Source organism: Pleurodeles waltl, chromosome 4_1 (assembly GCF_031143425.1).
Source record: "Pleurodeles waltl isolate 20211129_DDA chromosome 4_1, aPleWal1.hap1.20221129, whole genome shotgun sequence".
NCBI classification, from domain to species: domain Eukaryota; kingdom Metazoa; phylum Chordata; class Amphibia; order Caudata; family Salamandridae; genus Pleurodeles; species Pleurodeles waltl.
In genome coordinates this window covers 716,913,887-716,936,786 of record NC_090442.1, presented here as the reverse complement: position 1 = coordinate 716,936,786, position 22,900 = coordinate 716,913,887, and the positions used below count along the sequence as shown (strand labels likewise).

Sequence of the window (22,900 nt, the reverse complement as noted above, 5' to 3'; positions counted from 1 at the left end):
TCCGACTAACAGAATGCCCCACAGTACAGCCCCTTATGGAGTCACAACCAGATACTTTTGTTTGCAACACTTGGCATAGGTATTTGGTAATTCGAGCACAGTGCTTCATCCAAAAAATGGATTCATTTCGTGACCACTTAGCAGCTTTTGCCACTATGTTCCCTATATGGTGTTTACAAGAATTATTGGCAGTATAACATTTAAATGCCTGCACTGTGAAGGAGGAAGCCTTTAGGAGAAAATTGTTTTAAGTTGCTGTCATGCTTTGTGTCCCAAGAATATGAATGTGGGCTAGGACTTATTCAACTGTAACATGTTTGACCTGCACTAGGTTCCTTTAGCTTCCAAGAGAAGTTGGAGAGGGTGTGTAGTCCTAGTTAGGACACCAGAGTCATCTGTGTTTAGAAGAATCCAGACCTTCTTGCAATATGTGCTTCAGACATCTTCCAACTAATCTTCAAGTGACACAAAAAACGTGTTGGTGTATACACTGAAGAGTGTTCTGGAAGAAAGCATCTTTGCTTCAACACCACATTTATGCTGAGGCTTCCAGGGAGTTGGTCCTTCTTACCTTATCAAAACTTAAACTTTTGTTGCATCCTTCACCCAACACCTTTATCAGGAGTGAAAGCTTGCCTTTTTAAAGGGTTATATCACAATCTGGATCAATCCACCAGATCAAAATGAAAGCAGAAGAAGAGGGCTGTGCACAGAGATAATTTACCTAAATTAATATAGCCTTAGAACCTGCCGTAGCGGGCTCTACTGGCTATTAAAGGCCCACTCCCGCGTTGAGGGCCGAGCCGAAGGCGAGGGCCTTTAACAAGAGAGAGGGCCTTTAATAGCTGGTAGAGCTCGCTACGGCGGGTTCTAAGGCTATTAGAACATTCTGCCATTAAAGGGGAGAATGTTCTCATAAATTAAACAAAGGCTTCCCCTCAGGCTCCTTGAGGCTTTGGAAGATTGGAATGTTGGCGCTCCAGGTTTTTACCTGTTTTACCTGTTTTACCGTTTTTTACATTGTTTTCAACGGAGCTGCCAACATTCCAATGTTCTAATATAGCCTTAGAACCCGCCGTAGCGGGCTCTACCGGCTATTAAAGGTCCGCTCCCGCGTTAAATGCCCGAGCCGAAGGCTATTAGAACATTCTGCCACTCAGGGCAGAATGTTCTATTAAAAAAAAAAAAAAAATCACGGAGCCCGAGGGGATTAAAGCATGCTGTTGCATTATGATCTGAGTGTGCTCAAAGAGTTTGCTATCCCTTGGTTTACAGTTTTTGGGATCAGGCAGCACAAATCAAAGAAACCGAGAAAGATTATGTTTGGGACAAAGTTTGGATACATTGCATTTTTTTATTAGTAAAATGTGATGACTATACTGATTGATCTGTCAATGAACCAATCTTTTGCCTAATCCAGTGTTGGCTCCCCCTGACCGTCGTCTGCACTGTGGCCTTTTCCCTCCAATGTAGCAGAATATATATTGTCTAAAAGGGGCCCTTGTTCGGCACCTTACATGAAGAAGGTCTGATGATGTTTTAAATCCAAGTCTTATAATTATCAATCAAGATCAATGTTGATTCCTTCTTACATTCTGGATTACCTCAATATGGAGAAACTGGAGTAAAAGCACAGACGTATCCAATGGATTGATCACAATGGCATCTACCAAGGGCATGAAGCCATCTCTTGACACTTGCGGTTTTCTCCCACAGAACAAAACAAGCATGTTCAGAATTCCCCAGTGCTAGAAAAGGCAATCAAGTATAGTGCAGATTCGATTTGTTATTCTTCAATAATTCTCTGCTGTTGTCCACTAATAGGGATTCTTCATTGGCAGGCACCTTTTCACAAGGGATCACATTAATTTGTTCTTGCGTCGCTGCACAGAGCTCATTAATGCTGGTTTGTCTGTTTCCAGAGATGATACATAGCCATTGTATTGTCAGTCTGCATTTCAAGTCTTTCATCTTTAATTTTAGCTGCAAGGACAGGAGTCATCACAAACTGTTTCACCCAGCCTACTGGTCGAAGCAACACTGTGCTGCTGGCCACAAACAGTGTAATGATGAGGAATTCAATCAAGTTCCCGCTTCACTGCCATATCGTCATATGATCCTGAGTTTGAGGAAAGAGCAATGTTAAATCCTAATGTTCTACCTATACATATCTCAGGATAGGGATGATTCTGTCCAGTGAGTAACCAATGGCTCTACTGCCATTCCTCAAAGTGTGTTACTAATCTTAAGGTTGGCAGGGAGGAGTAGGTACATGCAGTTCATACGTTTACGCAAGCAAATGAAAATATTTGCATATTGGCATCAAACCAGCTAGCTACCTAACCCCACGCAGCGCACAGCCTTTGGCCAAGCGCAACAGAAGTTTTGCGCAGGTCAGCGTGGCCACCCCTCTCCAGGCCGATCTTGGCACGGGGTCCGGCCTAAACAAAATATTTAATTTTGGGTGGGGGGGGGGGTCAGTGGAGTACAGGGGAGGGGGTGGGTGCACCCCTCCTCCACAGGCTGATCTCTGCCCCAGGGACCCCATCCCCAAGGGCCCAGCCTAAATGCTTAGTTTTGTTTTTGGAGAAAGGGCCATGCAGCCCTCCTCGCCAGGGCGATCTGCGCCCGGGGACCCATGCATCGGGGCCTGGCCATGTGAACTGGGCACAGTGATAATGCTGGGGAACATGGGGGAGTCTGAAGGCCCACACGGTCCCAGGCAGCTCCCCATCTCCTGTGGGAGCCAGCACTGCTGTCAGAGAGAGCAGTTTCCTCTGTTTCCGCTGCTTGCATCTTGTGGGCAGGTAAACAGAGGAAACCTTCACTTGCAGTGAGGGAGAGCTGTTTAACAACCGCATTCTCTTTATCTGTGGCTCCAGGGAGGTGACGGTCCCCAGGCCTGGTGCATTTTATTAAACAATGTGCCCCGGGGAGGTGGCCCTCGCCATGCACTGCTAATTTCCCCAATAACTAGAGCCCTCGTGACATTTTTGATAACATCTGTGATAATGTCAGTGTAACATCTGCAGTAAAATTATTGATCAGATAACTGTGCATGGCGGGGGCACAAGTTAGTTACCTTAAGGCATGAGTTTGGTTACTTGAAATACCTCTAACAGGTAAATTTCTTTCCTTCTGTATGTTTAAAATGTGAGCCTAACTAAAACGTCCCTGTAACTGTTGGTTTTTTAATTGAATATATCCGAAAGTTGGTGCTACAGGCAAACAAGTGCAACGTTTAAACATTCTGCTCCTCAAGTGTTATGAGTTAAACATAAAATTGTCACTGATTAAAAAATTCATTTTTCAACAGCAAAAGGAAAACAATTTACCACTACATCGAGTTGTGGTGTACACTTTTTATGCATGGCCTTTCCTTAACTATGTATTATACCATGATGTCACAAAATTACATTTGTATTACCCAGTAAAGTGTATTGTGGGCTGACAGAAGAGACCACACTTAAAATGAAAGATAACTGGGAAATATGATTCTTTGACGTGCTATAGATCAGAATTGCGTCCCTTGTTCAATAAAGATTTAGGTTTTTTTCGGTCGCGGCTCGTGGGTGTTAAAGGAGCGGAGGGAGCATGGAGGTTGTGGTGGGAGGAATAGTAATAAAATTAAAATTAAAATAATAAATAAACTTACCTTAGTTCCTGCACCACTCCTCTGCTGGCTGCAGCCACAGGCTCTCAGCCTACTCTGCAGCCAATCCTGACGCTGCTCAAAGCAGCGCCAGGATTGGCTGGGAGCGCACAGCCAGGGCTCTCCCAGGCAGACTAGGAGTCTGTGCAGGCTCTCTCCAGAGACAGAGCCCTGTGTGCATGTATGTTTGGCCGGCCAAACACACATGCGCTCTGAGGGGGAGTGCTGAGATCTCCCCCTCAGTGCACGTCACCCCCATTGCCCCACCCCTTTACAAGGAAACGATAACAAACACTGTTTGTTGTCGTTTCCTTGTAAAGGTTTTGCAGCTGCCACTGCTGGCAGGGGGGCGACGCTCCTCCGCCCTCATGGAGGAGCCGCCCCTGCTATATTTTAACGTGTTTACACACAAATAATATTTTACCATGTTCACATAGGCAAGACAGTGTACAATGCTGAGCATAACCAATAAACTGCACATAGATAGAAAAAAAGGATCCACACAAGATGTAGGACTGATGTTTTGGTTTACATGATTGAAACAAGTGAATCTAGACCCGGAAATAACAACCTGTGGTAATATCTATACTTTTTTTTTCTATTTCATTGATTTAGGGCTGAGGCGCTCACATTGCTATAAACAGTCTTATGACTGTATTATGCACTGTGTTACTTGTTTCTGTTGTGATTTAAAACAAACAGATTTAAAAGTGAACAATAAAAGTGAAGATATGAAAACAAGTTTGGGTCTCTTACTGAATGGAAGAGCATACAGTGCCCTATCCTAGATTGGATATCCTCTGGCCCAGCATTACAGGAGTCCTCTCGAAGAATCTTCCACACCCGAGAATGACAGTCAAAAGCAAACAAACCACTAAACTGGGGTTCTGTAGCTCGGCTGTCATCCACTGTCCCGTTGCAAGTCAGAATTCTGCCGCCGAACGTGTAGATCATATGTTTCTCAGAGTCCATGCACATCTGTAAGGAGGAAAAATAAAATGCTTGAAATTGAAATAGAAATATGATCCACAGTCCACATCTGGTGGGTAAAGGTGACCATGACACATGGTAGACTGTGAAATCCATTGCCTGATACAATGATAGGCTGCTAATCTTTAGGTAAGGGATACACCACAGAATACAAGCAACAGCAGAGACAAGTGACTTACAACCTGCGGAGAAGAAGCAATGAAGATCACTCAAAGATATCTTTTTTTCTAGCTGTGCACAGAGAAGCTGAGGATTTCCAACATCAGTATTTGAAAATATCAAACCACAAATGTCAGCGCTATGTGCCATGAAGGTATTCGCTGTTTATAAACAAGCATTAGCAAAGCCAATAGACTTTGCCTATGCAAGATCTATTATCTTTGTCAATGCTTGTAATACTTTCGTTTTTCTAGTTTATGGTGCAGTGGGTTAACACAGCTAATGCATGGGGAAGCAGAGCTGCCGACCTTGGAAATGGGGAACCAGGTCTGAGTCTCTGCGTTGGCTCAACACCATGTGATCCTGGGCAAAGCAATGAATTTCCAGTGTGACCAAAAAAAAAAAAAAAATGGAAGTGTCTATATGTATTATAAATGGTGCTTATGTAGACAGACACGGTCAATAATGACGAGAACTCGGCATACAGACTACACACGTTTGTGCACAACGCTCTGCACAGACGGCATGTGATGCAGGCTTGGACCACCACTCTATGCTACACTGATTGACGGTACTTGCCCCGGTGGATGTAGGTGTCAGGGGGAACAAAGAGTTGGGGGGTCGGCAGGGGCAGACATGGGTCAGAGCTGTGCATACATGTAGAACAGGGCGCCTGTTAGTACACGCTGTCTCACGAGGCAGGTGTCAGTCACACCTCTCTGTGGAGCATGTGCCTGCCAGGGGCAGAGGGGACACAGCGAGGATAAACAAATGAGTAGTGGTGCTAGTGTGCACGTGAATGGCATCTCGCAGTGGGTGCGTGAGATCCCACAGTGCTTTGGTACTTGCACCGACACTCCAGCTCCCAACCACATACTGCACAGGCTGCACTCACCCGTCCACTCAGCCATAGTGGTGATGCTGTTGGCGTGCTGCTACTGCTGACTCAGCGGTCGTTGCAGGCTGGAGGATGGACAACAAAGGCAGGAAAGCAAAGGGCACAAAAACATGGGTGACAACGGTTCACATAGCTGTCCCAGGATGGATCAGGTGTGCCACCCGCTGTGCAACCAGAGAGATCCCTCATCTGGCAAAAAACACAGTACCTTCAAACTGCGTAGCTAGGGGAAGGACACTGGCCACTGTCCAGTGCTGAGTGACCGTCAGCTGTACTTTGGCCAGGCTTCATGCCACAGCATGAAGAGAGAGCAGAGCAGGAAGACCCACAGAGTGAAACCAGATGACAAACTGACCAATAAAAAGCAAGGAAAAGAGAGTGACTTTGGACCTAGCCAGTTCTAAGTATAGGTAAGTTATGGGCAGGCTCAGGCCAGTTTTTAATTAGGTTTTTTGATTTACCAAAAGATTTCCAAGCACAGCTCAAGTGCTGTGCAGACGAAACCTAACAAAACATTTTGTGAGGCAAAGGTCCAGCCAGGAATAGACCATGACGTCCTAAAAAAAAAAGGAAAATATCTGTATAATAGCACAAAACTGCTTCTCATTGCTGAACTTCTCAGGAACAATGTCAGTGTTTTAGGCCATGTCGTGTCAAAGGAGATATAATAACCTTAACTTCCATTCTTTAATGTACTGTTTTCCTGCATGATTATGCTTTTGTATTAGCTAAGGCTGCTATTCAAAGTCCAGACAGGGATGACGAGGACCATACTGCATTTGCAGTCAAGGTAATCAATGGATCATCATTAGCTGCTTAAGCTCATTGGAATGAATACGTAATTTTTCTGTAATGCACCTTGCTTTCATCTCATTCTAATTATTTTTGTAAAACGTCCGTGAAGCAGATGGTTGAAATTAAGGTAAGTTTCTGAGAAACACAAAGTCAACTGCAGCAGTGTGAGGCACTCCTGAGTGAGTTCGAAAGTGAAAGCAAAGTGTATGCATTCTACTGTGGAATAACAGGAGTAGGTGTCTCCTACAGACAGGGAGGCAATAGCAAAAATCATCTGTAGTAAGAGCAATCAGCCAGCATCACTTTTAAAAACTAGGAGCTTTGAGTGCGCATCCTACTGGAAACGTGTAACAAACGAGCAGGCACTGCTATTAGAAACTGGAGAATAGTATACGCGCGGAAATAGTAAAACAAAATGGCATGAATCCATATTAACGCTTTAGGACACGAACATGACCCCTGTTCGAAACTGGGAGTATTTTGTGCTCATCAGAGTGAAAACTGAATTGGGTATGAACTTTGTTGGAAACAGAGAATTTAGTCTACGTCATAATGGCGATAGGATAAATGAGTACTTAACTAAATGAGTTAACTAAATACTGGACAAACGGATGAGGGTGAATGAAGGGAACAGACACAGTAGACATGACATGGGGTCCAAGAGGTGCCAAGATAGTGAGTACCAAAGACCTCAGAATTATGAATGTGAGATCCAGAAATCAGGTCTCTAAACACAACTTGATAAACAGGGCTAGACAGCATGTAGAGGCCAACACACAAGACATCACATGACTCCCAATATTGTACAGAGCTTCAAAAGTCATGCATTATGCCTTGGAGTTGACAAGATTTGAAACAAAGCATTACAGAGCTTCCAAGGCACGTATGTATAGGTCAAATAGCTTTAGATTAAACATGACCATGGCAGTCTTACAATGAATTTCTAATGCTGGGATGTTAAGTGTGAGGGGAGGGAGATGTATAGAGAATTCACCAAAAAAGGGCAGTAGCTCTGACCAGAGATGGATGGAGGAGAAAACTGTGACACATTCCACGCTAGGTCAAAATTCAAACTTGCCATGGCTGCCTTGCTTTCTCTCAAATAGATCCCCTGTAAAAGGTTCTACACAATTTGAGCCCTAAGTGGTAAGGTTACTACATGACAGTTAAGGAACCCCTAAGCACATCAGCAAGGTTGTTCATCAAGCCCACAGTCAATATGATGCAAGCCAATGTCAAACTGCAGCTATTATCACTGGGTCCTAAACAATACATGGGATCTCTGTTGGGTATTAACCTACCTGAAGCTAAAAAAGAAAAAAGGAAGTTGCAGCAAAGAGAGTAGATCCCTACAGGGAAGTGTCATAATGCCAACCTACTGGGAAGAGGTAGGAAGGAATGTGGATTTCTTAAGGGGTGGATGCAAACAGAGCAGCAGTGCATCTCTATTAGGGGAGGAAGAAAGGACCCACATCCATGCCATCATGCAACAGCAGTAATGCATCCCTGAAGAAAGTGAATTATTCCATCGGTCTTTAACTCCCTACTTGCTGGCCTTTCCCACCTAATACTGAGCCCATTTTTTGGCTATTTGGGGTAGTTCGTTCTTAGACTTTCATAATGTTTTGTCCACCTAAGGTATCCACACTAAATTTGCATTCTTTTTGTCCAACATCCTGGTGATTCTAAAGGTGCCAGGAGTTTGTGTATTCCCCTGGAGGGGAACATGAAAATAGCCAAAATATAGCAGAATTTTGGGTTTTGGGGGAAAAATAGGAAAAGAGTGCTTTAGGTAAAACTGTCTGCTTTTTTCATAAAAATGGCATCAACAAACGATTTAATGTGCTAAAGTCATCATCTTCCCAGCTTTCAGAACATGTAGAGCTGAATCAAAAACCTATTTTTTTTTTACTACAGTTTTGGCACTTTTCAAAAAGGTAGCCCATTTTTTGTGCTTTCATCCTACTTCTAGTTTGCAGATGAAACCAGTATGAAACTCATGGGGTGATCCAGGAAAGCTATATATTTCTGATAAGTGGACAAAATTCAAAATTCAGCAAGAGGTCATGTGTGCAGACCCCTCAACGTTTCCCCAAATAAACTGAGTCTTTAAATAAATATTGAAAACAAGTAGGAACAAACAGCCATTTATGACAATGTTTTCATCTGTAATTTTTGTCATGATGGCGGATTTACAAAAGCAATGGACCATTATGTTTGTTAGACCCATTTGGTTGTGAGGATATATAGGGTTTGTAGGCTCTCCAAGAACCGAGGTACCCAGAGCCAACAACTGTGCTGCACCATGCAATGGTTTTTCATTGTGTACTGAATATAGACCAATTAATATGGTGAAATATGTAGGCTGAAAAATAGATATCAAGTTAATCTATGTATTTATGAAATGGGCATACGATTTGGAATTTAGGAACAGTGGTTATTTGTACAGCTCTCAATTTGTGAGAATCCGTACAAGCATATGATTTAGAGGGTATTTTTTAAAATGTCTTCTTTCTTACACACTGGCTTACACATTTGGAAGGCACAAATGCAGGGAAATCCAATTGGTAATAACAAATATCCTACTATTCTATGCTCCCAAGTGTCTTCAGATAACAGTGGTGCCTCACTTGTGTGGGTAGGCCTAGTGCCAATGACGGGAAACGGACTAAAACAGAACATGGATACATCACATTTTACCACTCAAAACTGACCCTCTTTTTTCCAATGTGAGTAGCTCTATATTGTAGACCCTAGCTCAGCCGGCACCTAGAGAAACTTAACCACCCTGTACATTTTTTAAAACTAGACTCCTAGGGGAATCCAGGGTGGGCTGACTTGCATAGCTCTCGCCAAGTTGCTACCGAAAGTCCCTTGCAAACCTTCACTAAAAACATTTTCTCACATTTTTATGATGGAAAGTTCTGGAATATGCGGGGAGCCACAAACTGCCTTCCACACAGCATCCCCTTAAGACTTCTGAAGAGGGTAGATGTGGATTTTGGGCTCTAACTCTGGCGATACCTTGGGAAACCTTGCAAACCTGCAAAATTCAGAATACTAGACAACAAGGAGATTCCAGGGTGGCCTGCCGTGTTTGGATCAAACATGATTTTTTTCCCCATAGTGCCCTGCAAACCTCAAACTTTGCCTGAAATCATGCATTTTCCTAACACTTCTGTGATGGGAAATTCCGGAATCCACAGGAATCTACATAATTCCTATCACCCAGCATTACCCCACTTGTGTAATTACCCTCATCTGTCTCCCGGGAGCTGAAGACTGCTGCCCATTTACTTTGGGTGGGGGTATAGCCAATGCCCATGCCGGGCAGCCCCAACCATATATTTAAAAGAAAAAAGAATCCCTGGTTTCTAGTAGGCTTTCTACCCCTTCTCCCCCCACCCCAGGGGCAGAACATGGGTAATTAACCCAATCTGCCCCCAAGGGGTACAGAAATACTGATGCCCCATTTAGTTGAGGTGGCAGCATGACCAAACCCTTGGTGGGCAGCCTCTATCACTATATTTAAATTTAAAAACTCCCTGGTGTCTAGTGGGCTTTCTGTCTCCTCCCAGAGGGCAGATTGGGGGTAATTACTCTGATTTGCCACCAGAGGGGCAGAAAGACTTTCCCCATTTATTTAGGGTGCCCAGGCTGGCCAGCCTCACCTTTATAATCTTGTAAAATTAGGAATTTCTGGTGTCTAGTGAGCCTTGGTCAGAGGTAATTGACTCCATCTGACAACCCCAGCGGGCCGGAAGGATTTCAATATAAAATAAACAAGGAGGAGGAGCATGTGGGAGTAAAATGTTACCTCCCACAAAATATTAACAATGCAGTATGCCCACGGGTGGACGAATCGGAGAAGGTCTTAAACCTGAATTTCATGAGGCAATGTGTCCATGAGATATGGCATCCTACAGCACAACAAAAATACAGTCAATTGAATTCTAGAGCAGAAATACATTTTACAGATTTGTTACAAAAATTCAAAAGCTGCAGTACAGAGAACATAAATACAAATGTATAAAAGCACTGCCATGAAGACTCTTCAGTAAATAGGACCTACTGAATGAAGTGCAAAATCAGAATATTTATAAGTCCCAAGTTAGCAGCGAAATCAGTAAGGAAACAGGATAGCACCTCTAGCAGCATCGGAAAAAGCTCTGGCACACCCTCAATATTTGGGGTTTAAATACAGTTTTCCTTAAGAAATCATTAATTTCTGCAAAATCATCATAGCATCAGCAAAAGAATTACACTCAGCAAATCAGAGCGTGACTTTCTGAAACGTCATATCGACTTAGCATCTAAGCACTGTCCTACTACATGAATATTCATTCTGCCCACTCTATGCTGTCATCCGGAGATAGCAGGTCAAACTAGTAACAAGAGCTACTACTGTGAATGAATGAAATACATTGAAAACAGCAAGAGCAACGTCAACGGAAATAAACAAACATGAATGAGTGACTGTGTGTTGCAGAAGGTGTCAAATTGAGGCATAGTTAATATAAATCAGAAAACACCTTCTATAACTTATAGAAAACTTGGTTTGAATCTAACACCACCGTGTCTGCGTATGCACGTAAATTCAAGGGTTAAAAATGCTCAAAAATATGAACTGCACAAAACTTCAACAAACACTAATGCCGCTTTAGAGAACACTTTTGTGATTACTCTTCAGTCCACACCAGACTACTCAAAACTTCACAGTGCTTTAAAATCCTGGCTGCTCAATCAATAATTGGCAGTTACATTTTGTATGCAGCTAGTCCTTCAGCTCTCAATAGCACTGATAAACCTTTATTTGGTGTTGGCATACACTACAAAAAATGCATAACATTACAGGGGACACTAAAGATAGCATCCACACAAGAAAGCAACAGAAAGAGGTCTGCTACCCTATGGGGAGATGACAACAATCACATTGCATCTATATACAGGGAGATGTTTGCACTGACAGAAGAAAACAATTCAACTACTCCATTAAAACACTGGCCCAGTTGTGACAATGTACCCTTGAGCACTGGGTCAATGAGTTTGCATTGCTACAATAAAGTAGCATCCCTACAGACTACTGGAGGCTCAGGTATGGTCCATCTATAGGGGAGTGTAGTGAAAATAATTATGTTTGACCACTGACTTTGTGTTTCACCACTGTGCATATTAGTTGTTCAATGTCCACCAGTAGCACATTATATTTTGTATTCGGTTTAGCTGACTATTGGATTTAACGTGGCATTAGACATTACATTTTGTATTCAGGTTAGCTGACTATTGGCTTTATCGTGGCGTTAGACATTGCAGTTGAGACATTGCAGATGAGCTGTGTTTTTCCACATGGTAACCCAAGCTGTGTTTTTTGTATATTGTTCTTACCTAGCATGATAAGGTAGCGCATATTTTGTGTTTTTTCTGTAGTCAGCCTTGGGAAAGAACGGGCCTTGAGGACTTGGCCAACCTTCGACGCTTGTTTTTTTTCCAACTCTGACCTACAGTAGTCAGCATTTTTTTTTTATAATTCTCCTCTAAGGGGGAGGGCTTTCTATAAAGTTCTCTAGTAATTATTCAAAGATATAAAAAAAGATGACTGTTCAGTAGCGTGGAATTCCGAGACTTCAGTCAGGAGCGGGCGCAGTTGAACAGGAGTCGTTCTTCTTGCTGGCATGAGGAAGATGAAGCATTTGATGGGCCCTACTACGGTGATGAATTTTGACTTTTATTCTTAGCTTTGCAGTTATACTGTAATATACTCGCATATATTTGCTGTGTACATTGTAATGGAGAATCACTTTGATATATTTTCCTTTCATTGCTGTGACTACTTTTAAATGTATGCCTCCAACCTACTAATCTCCTCTCTCAGGAACCTCGTGGTGAAGTAATAATAAATGTCTTCTTTAAACTAAGAAGTGCATTCCAGAGATTGTTTTCTATTCGGTCACTGGGGAAAGCAAAACAGGGAGGGATAAGCAAAGAATATGCATCTATAAAGTGCAGGGAGAGTTATGAGAAGTGTGAAATTAGCATGCATGTAACTACTGCAGCCTTGTTTTCTTGTTCATGCTAACCATGCCTGAAGGACAAGCCTATCTATGATGTTTAGAGCCACTATTCCACATCTTTGTATCTGAGCTCTCGAAATTCAAAATGGACTTCAGTTTGCTCAGCCGAAAATATGTACATTCTTGGAACTAACTAAAGGCAGTCTTCCTACTTTCTCGTGATCTCAGACTTAAAACAGCTGTGTACTCCCCGATGTCTGAGCATAGAACTCAATAAATTTGTGCCTTGCCTTTGCCTGCTGGCTCCATCACAGTTTGCTCAGGAATTGTTGGTCTACCAAATCTGTGATTCACAGAAAGGTAATTTTTCTTTAGTTAATAAACACTTTAACTTTTTGATTGCCAGATTTCTTTTCATTTAAGATTCTGCCTGTATGTTGGGTGTATTAAGTGTTATAGGTGGAGACGTCCTATTGCTCAACGTCCACATTTTGATAAGGATCAGGGAAAGCATATGTACAAGTTATTTACTTCTAGTAATTCAAATATCAGAGGATAGTCACTGTAACCACACAATTGTCACAGTTTGAATTCCTATGCGTGCCAGATTGGCTCCAGAAACTTTTCCAGAAATTGCTCCGGCATACCGGAAGATGGCACCATTGGATTATGTGGCAAACGTATCCTACCTCCATAAGTGACAGTACAGAGCCATGTATCACTGCCACACTGCACTCTGACACCATAGTAAAACCAAGCTATCCAATCCTCAGATGAAAAACATCAGCGGTAGACAGAGAAAGGTGATAAAGGGCAAAATGTAATCTGGAACTTTATTAACACCAAGAAAGCTACTCTACAGAACAGGGTAAGCTATCTGCGGGTTACACAGAGTATCCACAAGAAGAGCACTGTCAAAGGTAAGAGGCTTATTTTTCTGAAGCAAATTTGTAATTGCAGATTCCTCACGTTTTGTATAGATACCAAAGCAATACATCCCAATAGGTGGGGGGAGCCTGAGGAGTGGACTTGACACAAGAAACTCCTGCAGGACCAAGCTGGCAAAATGGCTTTCTGTCTAGACTACAGGGTCAAGGTAAGAAAGACTGATGACTAGGCACATACATATGGCTGGCTGGCAGACATTCAGTACTAGAACGCCCCGGGCCAAGGCCATATTGGCTCTTTTAGAAAGAAAACAAAGGTCCTAAAAAGGATCATTTCGGGGCATGGCACAGAAAATCTTTATACAAAGAACAACAAGTCTGGGAAAGGTCTGTTTCTGGACTGCCTTGAGAACACCACCAAAAGTTGATCATCCACCTTGTGCTCCTTAGACTGATCAATGCAAAAGCTAAGGGCCCACCTAGAGTCCAACTGGTGAAGCCTCTCTTCCTCCTTAGAGGAAGGTGGTGGACAGATGAAAGTGAGGTGTGTTATGGACTGCCACACATGGAAAAGCATCACCACTTTCTGAAGAAAGAATGCCCAAATCCCAATCATCAGCTTGTCCAGAAAGAAGGTGGACAAGCTGCGCAAGTTACTGACAAGACGTGGAAGTAATCACATTGAAGGGACAGTTTTAAAGGTCACTAAATTCAAAGAAGAGCTGTGCCTAGGCTTGAAAGCTCTAAACAGCACGAAGGTAAGAACTAAATTAAAGTCCCAATATGTCATAACACAGGGTACTTGTGGTAAATATATTTGCAGGCCCTTTCAAAATTGCATCACAACCGGCAACTTAAATAAAGGAGGTTGATATGCAAATGCAGAAAGGAAGGAAGAGCCAGCAAATACCCTTTAACATTAACCTTGCTGAATCAAAGACTGGACAAACACAAGAACATCTGAAAGTTTAGCCTGCAGGTGATCGACCAAGCGGCATTCACAAAAGGCCACAAAGTTTACCTCAAGACTGACTTCACCATTAGTCTTTGTTGACTTCGTGGAGAGGCCACAGACATCCACTTCTTCCTTTGGCAGATCAAATCTGTCTAAATGGTTCCATGAGGTTGTGCAGTATTTAGTACAGAACCTTGCCTTGTTGGGAGAGTAGGTCCTCCCGGAGAAGAGGGTTGAGTGAGGGACAGACCCTCCGAGTCAGTCCCTCCAAGCCCACACCAAGTCTATCACAATGAACTAAGCCCAGTGTCTCCAGACCTTCTTTAGAACCTGAAGAAGTAGAGGCAGGAATGTGTAATGAAGACAAGTGTCCCAGAGTAGGCAAAACAAGTCTCCCAGGAAGGCAAAAACTCTACAGCACAAACAAGCTCAACAATGAGGGTTGTTGGAAGAGGCAAAAGATGTACCCAAGGCAAACCCCGCTGAGTGAACACACCTGAAACCACAGCTGAATGTAGAGGACACTGATGGTTGCCTTGATGGTGTCTGCTAAGCTTGTCCGCTCTGGTGTTTAATGACCTATTCAGATGGATAACACTCAAGAAATTCCCTTGATTGTCTAGGCTGCACCACAGCCAAAATGCATCACGGCAAAGTGCACGTAACCCCAAAGTGACCCGTTTTTTGCAGTACCACTAGGGGGATGATGTTGTCCAGCCGGACTTTTTTTTTTGTTTGTTATATTTCGTCAGGACTTGTACATGACTGCCAGTGACTGAAGGCATGAAGGCCTTGAGAGCCAACTAGATGGCATGTAGCTCAGGAGATTGATGTAGTGCCTCTGCTCCAGCAGAGACCAAAGGCCCACACAGCCCAGAGTCAATGTATCTGTCACCACTGCAAGCTCTAAATGGGAAAGGGAGAATAGCCTGCTGCAAGTCCGGTTTGAATCTTTCATTTACCACTGGTGGTCCTATGCCACCTCTGCTGACACAGATGTTGAATGAGAGGCACCTGAAGGGTTAAGCCCAATGAAGACAGAGGTTCCACTGCAGAGTCGCGCATGAGGCAACAGGCATGGGGCACCAGCAGATTGCACAAGGGAAGGAGGCCAAAAAGCATCAGAACCATCCAAGACAGAACACAGGACTGAGCCCAAAACATAGGGATCACAGCCTGAATATCTTGGACTCAGTGAAAGGAAGAAAATGCCCTGGTCACCACTGTATCTAAAAAAGCTCAAATAAAGGAAATCCTCTGTACTGAGCAAAGATGCGATTTCAGATCGCGGGTGGAGAACACTTGGTAGAATGCAGCAAGATGGCCCCTCATAGGTGGTCCGTGAATGACTATGATGAACTCGCCTTTAGCACCCAGCATTGAGGTATGGGAATATGGTCACTGACAACCTGAGAAAATGGGCCATAAACACAGCCCTCACACCTTTATAAACATCCTGATGGCTGAGGTTAAGCCGTGTAGAAGCATGGTGAACTGAAATTGGTCGTACCTTACCTCAAAGTGAAAGAACCATCAATAGGGCTGCAGAAAAGGTACATGAAAGCATGGGTCCTAAAGATTCAAGTCCACCATTCAATCTTGATAATCAAGAGGCAAAAAGGACATAGGCCAGTCAGCATCTCGAATTGTCAATCTTAGAGAAGGTGTAAAAGAAACAAAAGTGCAAAATAGCTCTGAGTTCACCATAATTTTTGGGTATCAAGAAGTCACAGGAGTAGCACCCCCTGCCTCTCTTTCTAGTAGGGCGGCTGGGAGGGTTAAAACATATTCTGCCCCCCTAATGGCCACTGGGAAAGGGGATATCTGAGTGCACTGGCCGCTGCCAGGGAAGAGTAATAAAAAGACTGTTGACGGTCAGTGTATCCTCTGCTGCCACCTTGCCCCCTCGGGTTGCAAAGGGACTGGACTACCTCCTGCACCGGCTCAGATTGTTGCTTCTGTCAGTAAGAGTGGTCCTGAAAGAGTGGTCCCGAAAGAAACCTCTAAACATCTGTAATTTTTGCTGGAACTGGTGAGCCAAAGAGAGCAACCCCATGGATCAGGCCATAGTTTGGCCACCTTCAAATCTCTCTGAACCCATCTTCTTGTCAAATATTCGGGTGCCATCAAAAAGTGAATCCATGAGGGATTCCCTCACATCCCTGGAGAAACTGGTCACATGCATCTAAATGTGATGACGAATCACCACACCAGTGTCGATTGCCTGATCTACACAATCTGTGGTGTTTAGCCCACCCCGAACAGTGTATTTTGTGGTGTTCTGTCCACTGTAGACTAAGCAAAGAAGTTCTGTAATATTTCAGTGATGGGCAGCAAGATCTTGTTTACCATATCCCAAAGGGGCAAGTGCGTATCTGCCCAGAAGACACAATCGTTTGTGTCATGGCTTGCAAGAGGAGCTTACCATCATTTCTATCCACCACTAGTCATGGGCACATTTGCCTAATCACAGTATGCAGAGGAGTGAAGATTAGTGATTAGCCAGGGAGAGTTAGATTAATTTGTTTGGATTGTGAAACTACTGTTATGTTATTGAACTGACGCCTTGAGCCTACGTATTGGAACCCTGCCTCATCTTCTACGTTTTGCTGTAGCCACTGTCTCTTGTGCCTCTGCAAAGTAATTTACAAATTTTGAGTGAACCTTTGCTTCTGTTCGGTGAAATGTGCACATTTAACAGCTGCTTATAAGAATTTTGAAAAGGACCAGGATTACAACAGTTTACTTGGTTATAGCAAGATAAAAGTGTTCACTATAATGTACCTTTTGCTTGAGTGATTCTTGGGTACTATTTTTAGTTTTGGTAGAATGTTACCATTTATGTGAGATTCCATGTAAGAAGAAAAAAATTGCATCTAACTGAAATGTATGCAAGAGGAGAGAGTAACAGCTGTCTTGTGTTCCATTCAATACATGAAGAGCCATTACTTGTGAGAGACTGCAGAACCCCGAGATACCATCCTTTTAATGAGAAGAGCTGTGTGACTACAACCTGACAATGTTTTTTGTGTGTCTTTTCTCATACAGCTATTGTTTCCTTCTCTTACTAGTCAGTATCGAGCACATTGTTGAATGTGTTCAGCATTGCCAATGGGCAAGGTCACAGGTGGGTTCTACATCGTTCCTGCAGCAACATTCAGATGATCAGGTTAGAAGTAACTCGACTCTGATACACAGAATGTAATGCCCAAACTGGAGTGTGAGAAAAACCTATTTCCAAGCAGATCAATGCGCTTTGATTTGTTACCAGGCAAAGAAGTAGACATGGCATTTAGGTTCCCTCTGCTGGCTGCAGCCTGCACCACGTGGCTATCCAGTCAAAAAGTAATGAAAGCTGAATGACCTGGAGCAGGCCTCATGTCTAGTGATGGGTGACTTAACGGTGGTGCTAAGCAAGGCTTCGACCATACCACAGTCAAATTGTCTGTCAAGGCCTCAATTAAAGGCAGCAAGGGCACCAAAGATAAAGGGACGGGTTGCAAAATTTCACTAGAAAGATTAGGCCGAAAACAAGGCTTTCACAACTGCAGTTCCAACACCTCTACAGTCCTAAGCACTGCAAGAGAAAAGGAGGTACTTTCCTCAGTAGATGGCCAAAATAAAGAGTCCAATTCCATTTCTGCTGAGGTATCCAGACCACATTTTGGAGATTACAATATAATCCATCATCAGCGCAGTGCGGGGTCAACAAACTGTCCACCTCTTCCTCATCACCACTGGTATGTGGAACATTTTGAAGTTTGGGACAGGATCTGTGCCTGGGGCGAATAAGGCCTCATTGGAATGAAGATATTGCCACCAAGACAAAGCCACTACCACAGAGTCCTCAAATACTAATGGATGTGCTTTAGTAATCTAATGATGAGACACTGGCCTAGATCTAGCTGAAATTGGCTCTGGATCAGACATTGTGGTGAGGGTTGGATCCTGCTTTCACTTCTAGTATTTGTGCTGAGATTTGTCCATGGACTTCATATTAGACTTAGTGCAGGATGAGGATGTCAACCAGGAACAGGCCCTTGAACTTTAACAGGGCCATTTCTTGTGCCTATTGATGTTCAATTTTCACCCGAAAGGTAGGCCATACCATATGCCATACAAACACTCTGACTGCCAAGTAACAGTCTGCTTTTAAGGCAAGCTATGTATCTGAAAATACACGATTTTCGAACTTGTACATACTATTCACTAACGTAAAACCTTTAATGTTAGGGTGAGCATAGTACTTTTAAGAAACATGTAGCTGTAAGCTCAACATGCTGTACTGACAGTGGTTCCTTGATAGTATGTAAATACATGTAGAAGAGTTGCAGCAAGATTGGTAATTGTTTGCATTCAAAATAAAATGTTCCCAATATATATTTGCCATATAAAAAAAGAGAAGAAAATTATAAGGTTTCACTAAGGCATTATTAAAAAAAAAAATCTGATCGATGAATGTCAATTTTTTTTATTAAAATATTATAAAGGAGTTATCGGCATAAAACCTTTAGGAGCAACATGCAAAAAAAAATTATGGACCCATTGTCAGAGTCACAAAAGTACACCTGAAGGCCTATGATCTTGTCCTTTCAGGAATTCACAAGAGTTTTCAGACGTGGGCCTGGAAACCTGCAATAGTTGCAGGTTCAAGCCGTATTCACAACAAACTTTTGCAAGAATGAATTACCAAACATATATTTTTTATGCATATATCTGCCTAGTCACTTGAAAGAATTGGAGAATTAGGAGCTGGTGAATATCTTTAAATGTGTGTGTGTGTCAGTGTGCAAATCCTTACTGGGTACACCTGAACCACCTCATGCCTACTTCCAGCCCTTGTGACTAGATTCATTCACACGAAGATCTTCATATTATGGCAAACCTGTGCTGAGTCTAAAACAAACTTTTGCATGTTTGTGCCAAATGTACACACATATGTGTGCCTGAAAAACAAGCCTATAACATTTGGGCTTTGACCACGCACCTCTAGTTGTAAAACATAAATGTCCTGTTATTCAGATAACACCAAATATATGCTCAAAATTATGGATACGGTGGAAACAGACCGACAGAGAGACAAATTGATCATCACAAGAATTACACAATGTGGTAAACTGGAAGTGGTCAGATGGTGAAGCGTTTCATTGATCCTCAATTTGTACTACTGGGCAATACACCGCAAACATAAACAGGGCTTATTTAAAGTAACATTTTGTGAAATCACACAAATACTTAAAAGAAAATTTGACAGGACAATTCTCAAGACACTTCCTCAGAAACTAAGCCAAGGAAGCATGCAATGATACAATTCGAAAAATGATATACCCTAAACTCTGCTAGAATCAAATGTCTAGCATATCGAAAGAGCTGGCATACTTAGAGCTGTACCATAGTCATTAAGTGGCCTATAAAGATCATTTCATAACAGAGCCTATGTGCTGTGTCAGGTAAAATAAAAAGATGGCACAATCCAAACCATGATAGACTCTGAACCCTGACATAATAAGAGTCCTGATATAATATAAGCCCTGGCACTATCAGAGAACTTATTATCAGACCTCTGATATACTGAGAATGCAGCAATAACTTGGCACCACACTGCAAGGCTCGAAATTGGGCAACTGCCATTTTTACCAGGCCCTAGATATTTGTATAAAATTCCAGAACCCCAAATGTGTTTCCCTGCAAGCCTGAAGTAGTAATTTCACAATTTTACTGGGGCCAACTTTTGTCTCTTTTTACATGGTAGCACTTGAAATGCCTATGCATAACTATTTGTGACAAAAAGGGTGGCTCGACAGTGTGGTGGTAAATTTACAAAAGGCAGTGGCTGGAATGTAAGCACAGACTTTTAAGAAACTGAAGATTGATGCAATACTTTAAACAACTGCAAATGGACAATGAGGCGGGTCAGCTTTACAAGCAGTAATGGAACATAGGTTAATAGAATGTAATTTATTGTCAGTGTCACACGAGTGCCTGTAAAGTCTACAGAGCAGTGAAAATATTCTGAAGGGTTTAGGCACACTGCATTAACGTCTGTATATCACATGGTTGGTGTAGACATTAAGGTCTGCCATGTATTCTTTCATATTAATTATTTATACTTGATAGGTGGTTTACAAAGATCACAAAGCGATCGAACACATCTTCAGGCTTCCCCATTCAGAAGGCAAAGAAAATCTTGCAGTAAGGTAATACGAAGTTTAAGTCACAACAAGGCATATAAGTGACACCATGACAAAATATATACTAAATAAAACTAACCTGATGATCAAACACCAGCTTCGGCCCTCCATCTGCTGCAGTGTCTTCACTTAACAATGTCCATGTGTTTGTGTCAATGTCATAGCGATAGAAGTCACTTTTTAGAGACTTGCTGTTCCTCACAGAGGAATCCAAGTACCGTCCCAAAGTGTAGATCTGCCTCCGCTGAGTATCAATGCACATTTTGTGACACGACCTTGCACTAGGGCCACTCTGGAAGGAATAAAAGGGATTAAACAGGTTAATAAGCATGCACAAAACTTACAAGTCAGGTGAGTGTACACTATTTCCTAAGGATGCTGCTTATTCAATGCATCACATCCCTTGTTTTCCACATCTCATCCTTGGGACGTCCTCTTAAAATATCTCAAGTTCATCATCTTGTCAACTCTGACACCAGCTGCAAGGTTAGCTCAGTATCGCTTGACTCCTATCCTAGTCTTGGATCATTTGTAAACTATGCATCAAATATCTAGATAAAGTACCTTATTTTTTCCTTTAGGCATTCATAGTATTGAGCAAAACGGATCACTTAGATACACACTAACGGGAATATATAAGATTTTGTACTCTCCCAATCTTATCAAAAAGATCTTATTAATGGCACCCACCACAAACTCAATTGAGGTTTCATTAATAACTCAATAGAACAGATCTCTTTTACTGATGTCAGGTGAAGGACAAACAGGTTGTTGAAAAGGTACCTAGGCAGATAAGCCCATCATTACATTGTCAGTGTTGACAAACTATCCCTCCTGGTAGTCAGTCTACTTTGGAACATCTCACCAGCACAGCAACCAATTCAAACTCGCATAACAAACATAAAATTAAGCCTCTGTCATAAAAGCAACTAATAGCTAGAAACAGCAGTGCTGAAGAAATTACCTTATATCATTTTGTCTTTTCCAATCTAATGCAGGGAGAGTTGTTTTGTTACTATAACTTGCTCCCTAGGAAGTTACACAATATAAAACCAATAAAAATGAGTTCAGTAAAGATACTTTGGGTGAAGTATACGGAACCAAGTCAAGACGGTGTGTACATATATGTAAAATGTTGAATTTTTTGTGCTTGTGAGATGCACGTGTAAAAAAATGTAGGAATGAAAACCTCTTCACATCTGTTGATCTGCAGTAGTTCAAAAAGTCTGCTTCAGATCATGCAGCAGGTATGGACAAAGATAAGTACGTCCTCTAATAATCCCATTCTACATTTTAATTAAGTCCCCCTGCCCCCCAACTGTGAGCGTCTATAAAGCTCATTTAACTTCAGCTGTTGAGTTCCAATACCCTTTATTAAGGCAGTGCTCTACCCCTCGATGAGAACGTGGGTGGGAGCTGTTGGCTTCTCCCTGGTTCAATTTGCTGATAGTGGTTAATTTCCTGGAAAAAACATAACAAGGTTGGCTTGTTACCATCTTAGAAAAAGAGAGTCTCAAAGGAAACCACTTTCAAATGTACATTGAATTAGGCCAAAGATTCCTGCTTTTAGAAGCCAGTTATGGGGGTTCCTCAAAAATATAAAAAGTATTTTTTTAAATACATTTTTTCCAAAATCAAGAACCACATGATGCACTGCAGGTTAATCTCCAAAAGATTCATAAGCCAAAGTAAACGTTTTCGTCCGAGAGGAACAATCTCCTGACCCTGGAATAGGGCGAAAACAAAATGGGTTGGACAAAAGATGATAGGTGGAAAGCTTGCAAAGGTCTCAGTCACTGTCAATTGCTCGCACAGTATTCCAATCCATTTTTTTGACTACCCAGTCACTTTAGAAAATGAACAACCGCATACAAATTAGACTTTCTCCTATTCAAACAGAAACACTACAGTATGAAATGCAAGGCCACGTCTTCTCTGAACAGTAACAAGCAACTCCAAAGCGGATTCAGCCTTTTTAGGCCTCCTTAGTGAAGAGCAGCTTGGGTCTCTTGGTACAGCAAGCAAAGGACCTATGACTTGACATACCCATTGCACGAAGGATGTTACATCGAAACCACAAAATGCTTAACGTGGATGCTTACAAAATTATCAACCACTGTCAATTGTTTGGAGTCGCTTTCCCGGTCAGTGTTTTTTAACTACCTCTTCACTACAGATGGAAGGTATGCAAATCAAACTTGGTCCTGCTCCACTAGGAACAATTCACTCGCAATTGCCAGGCCACGTCCCCTCGGAGAGAGAAGATCAGCAACCTCAGACTGGTTTTAGCCCTGATAAGCTTTGTTAGCGAGGTGCAACTAAGATCCTACAGCGCAGCAAACACATGCCAAGGGTAGTCACA

The 22,900-nt window shown here is 42.4% G+C and overlaps 1 protein-coding gene across 2 annotated transcripts in view; it reads right to left on the bottom strand.

Moving 5' to 3' along the window:
* The window catches only part of MKLN1 (muskelin 1), a 568,922-nt gene that overhangs the window by 197,962 nt on the left and 348,060 nt on the right, over window positions 1-22,900 (bottom strand). For both annotated transcript variants that reach the window (XM_069229308.1, XM_069229309.1), the window contains exons 10-11: window positions 20,618-20,830; window positions 4,409-4,630 (exon numbers count right to left, since the gene is read on the bottom strand). In XM_069229308.1, coding sequence (XP_069085409.1) covers window positions 4,409-4,630; window positions 20,618-20,830 — 435 coding nt within the window. The remainder of the gene's footprint in view (window positions 1-4,408; window positions 4,631-20,617; window positions 20,831-22,900) is intronic.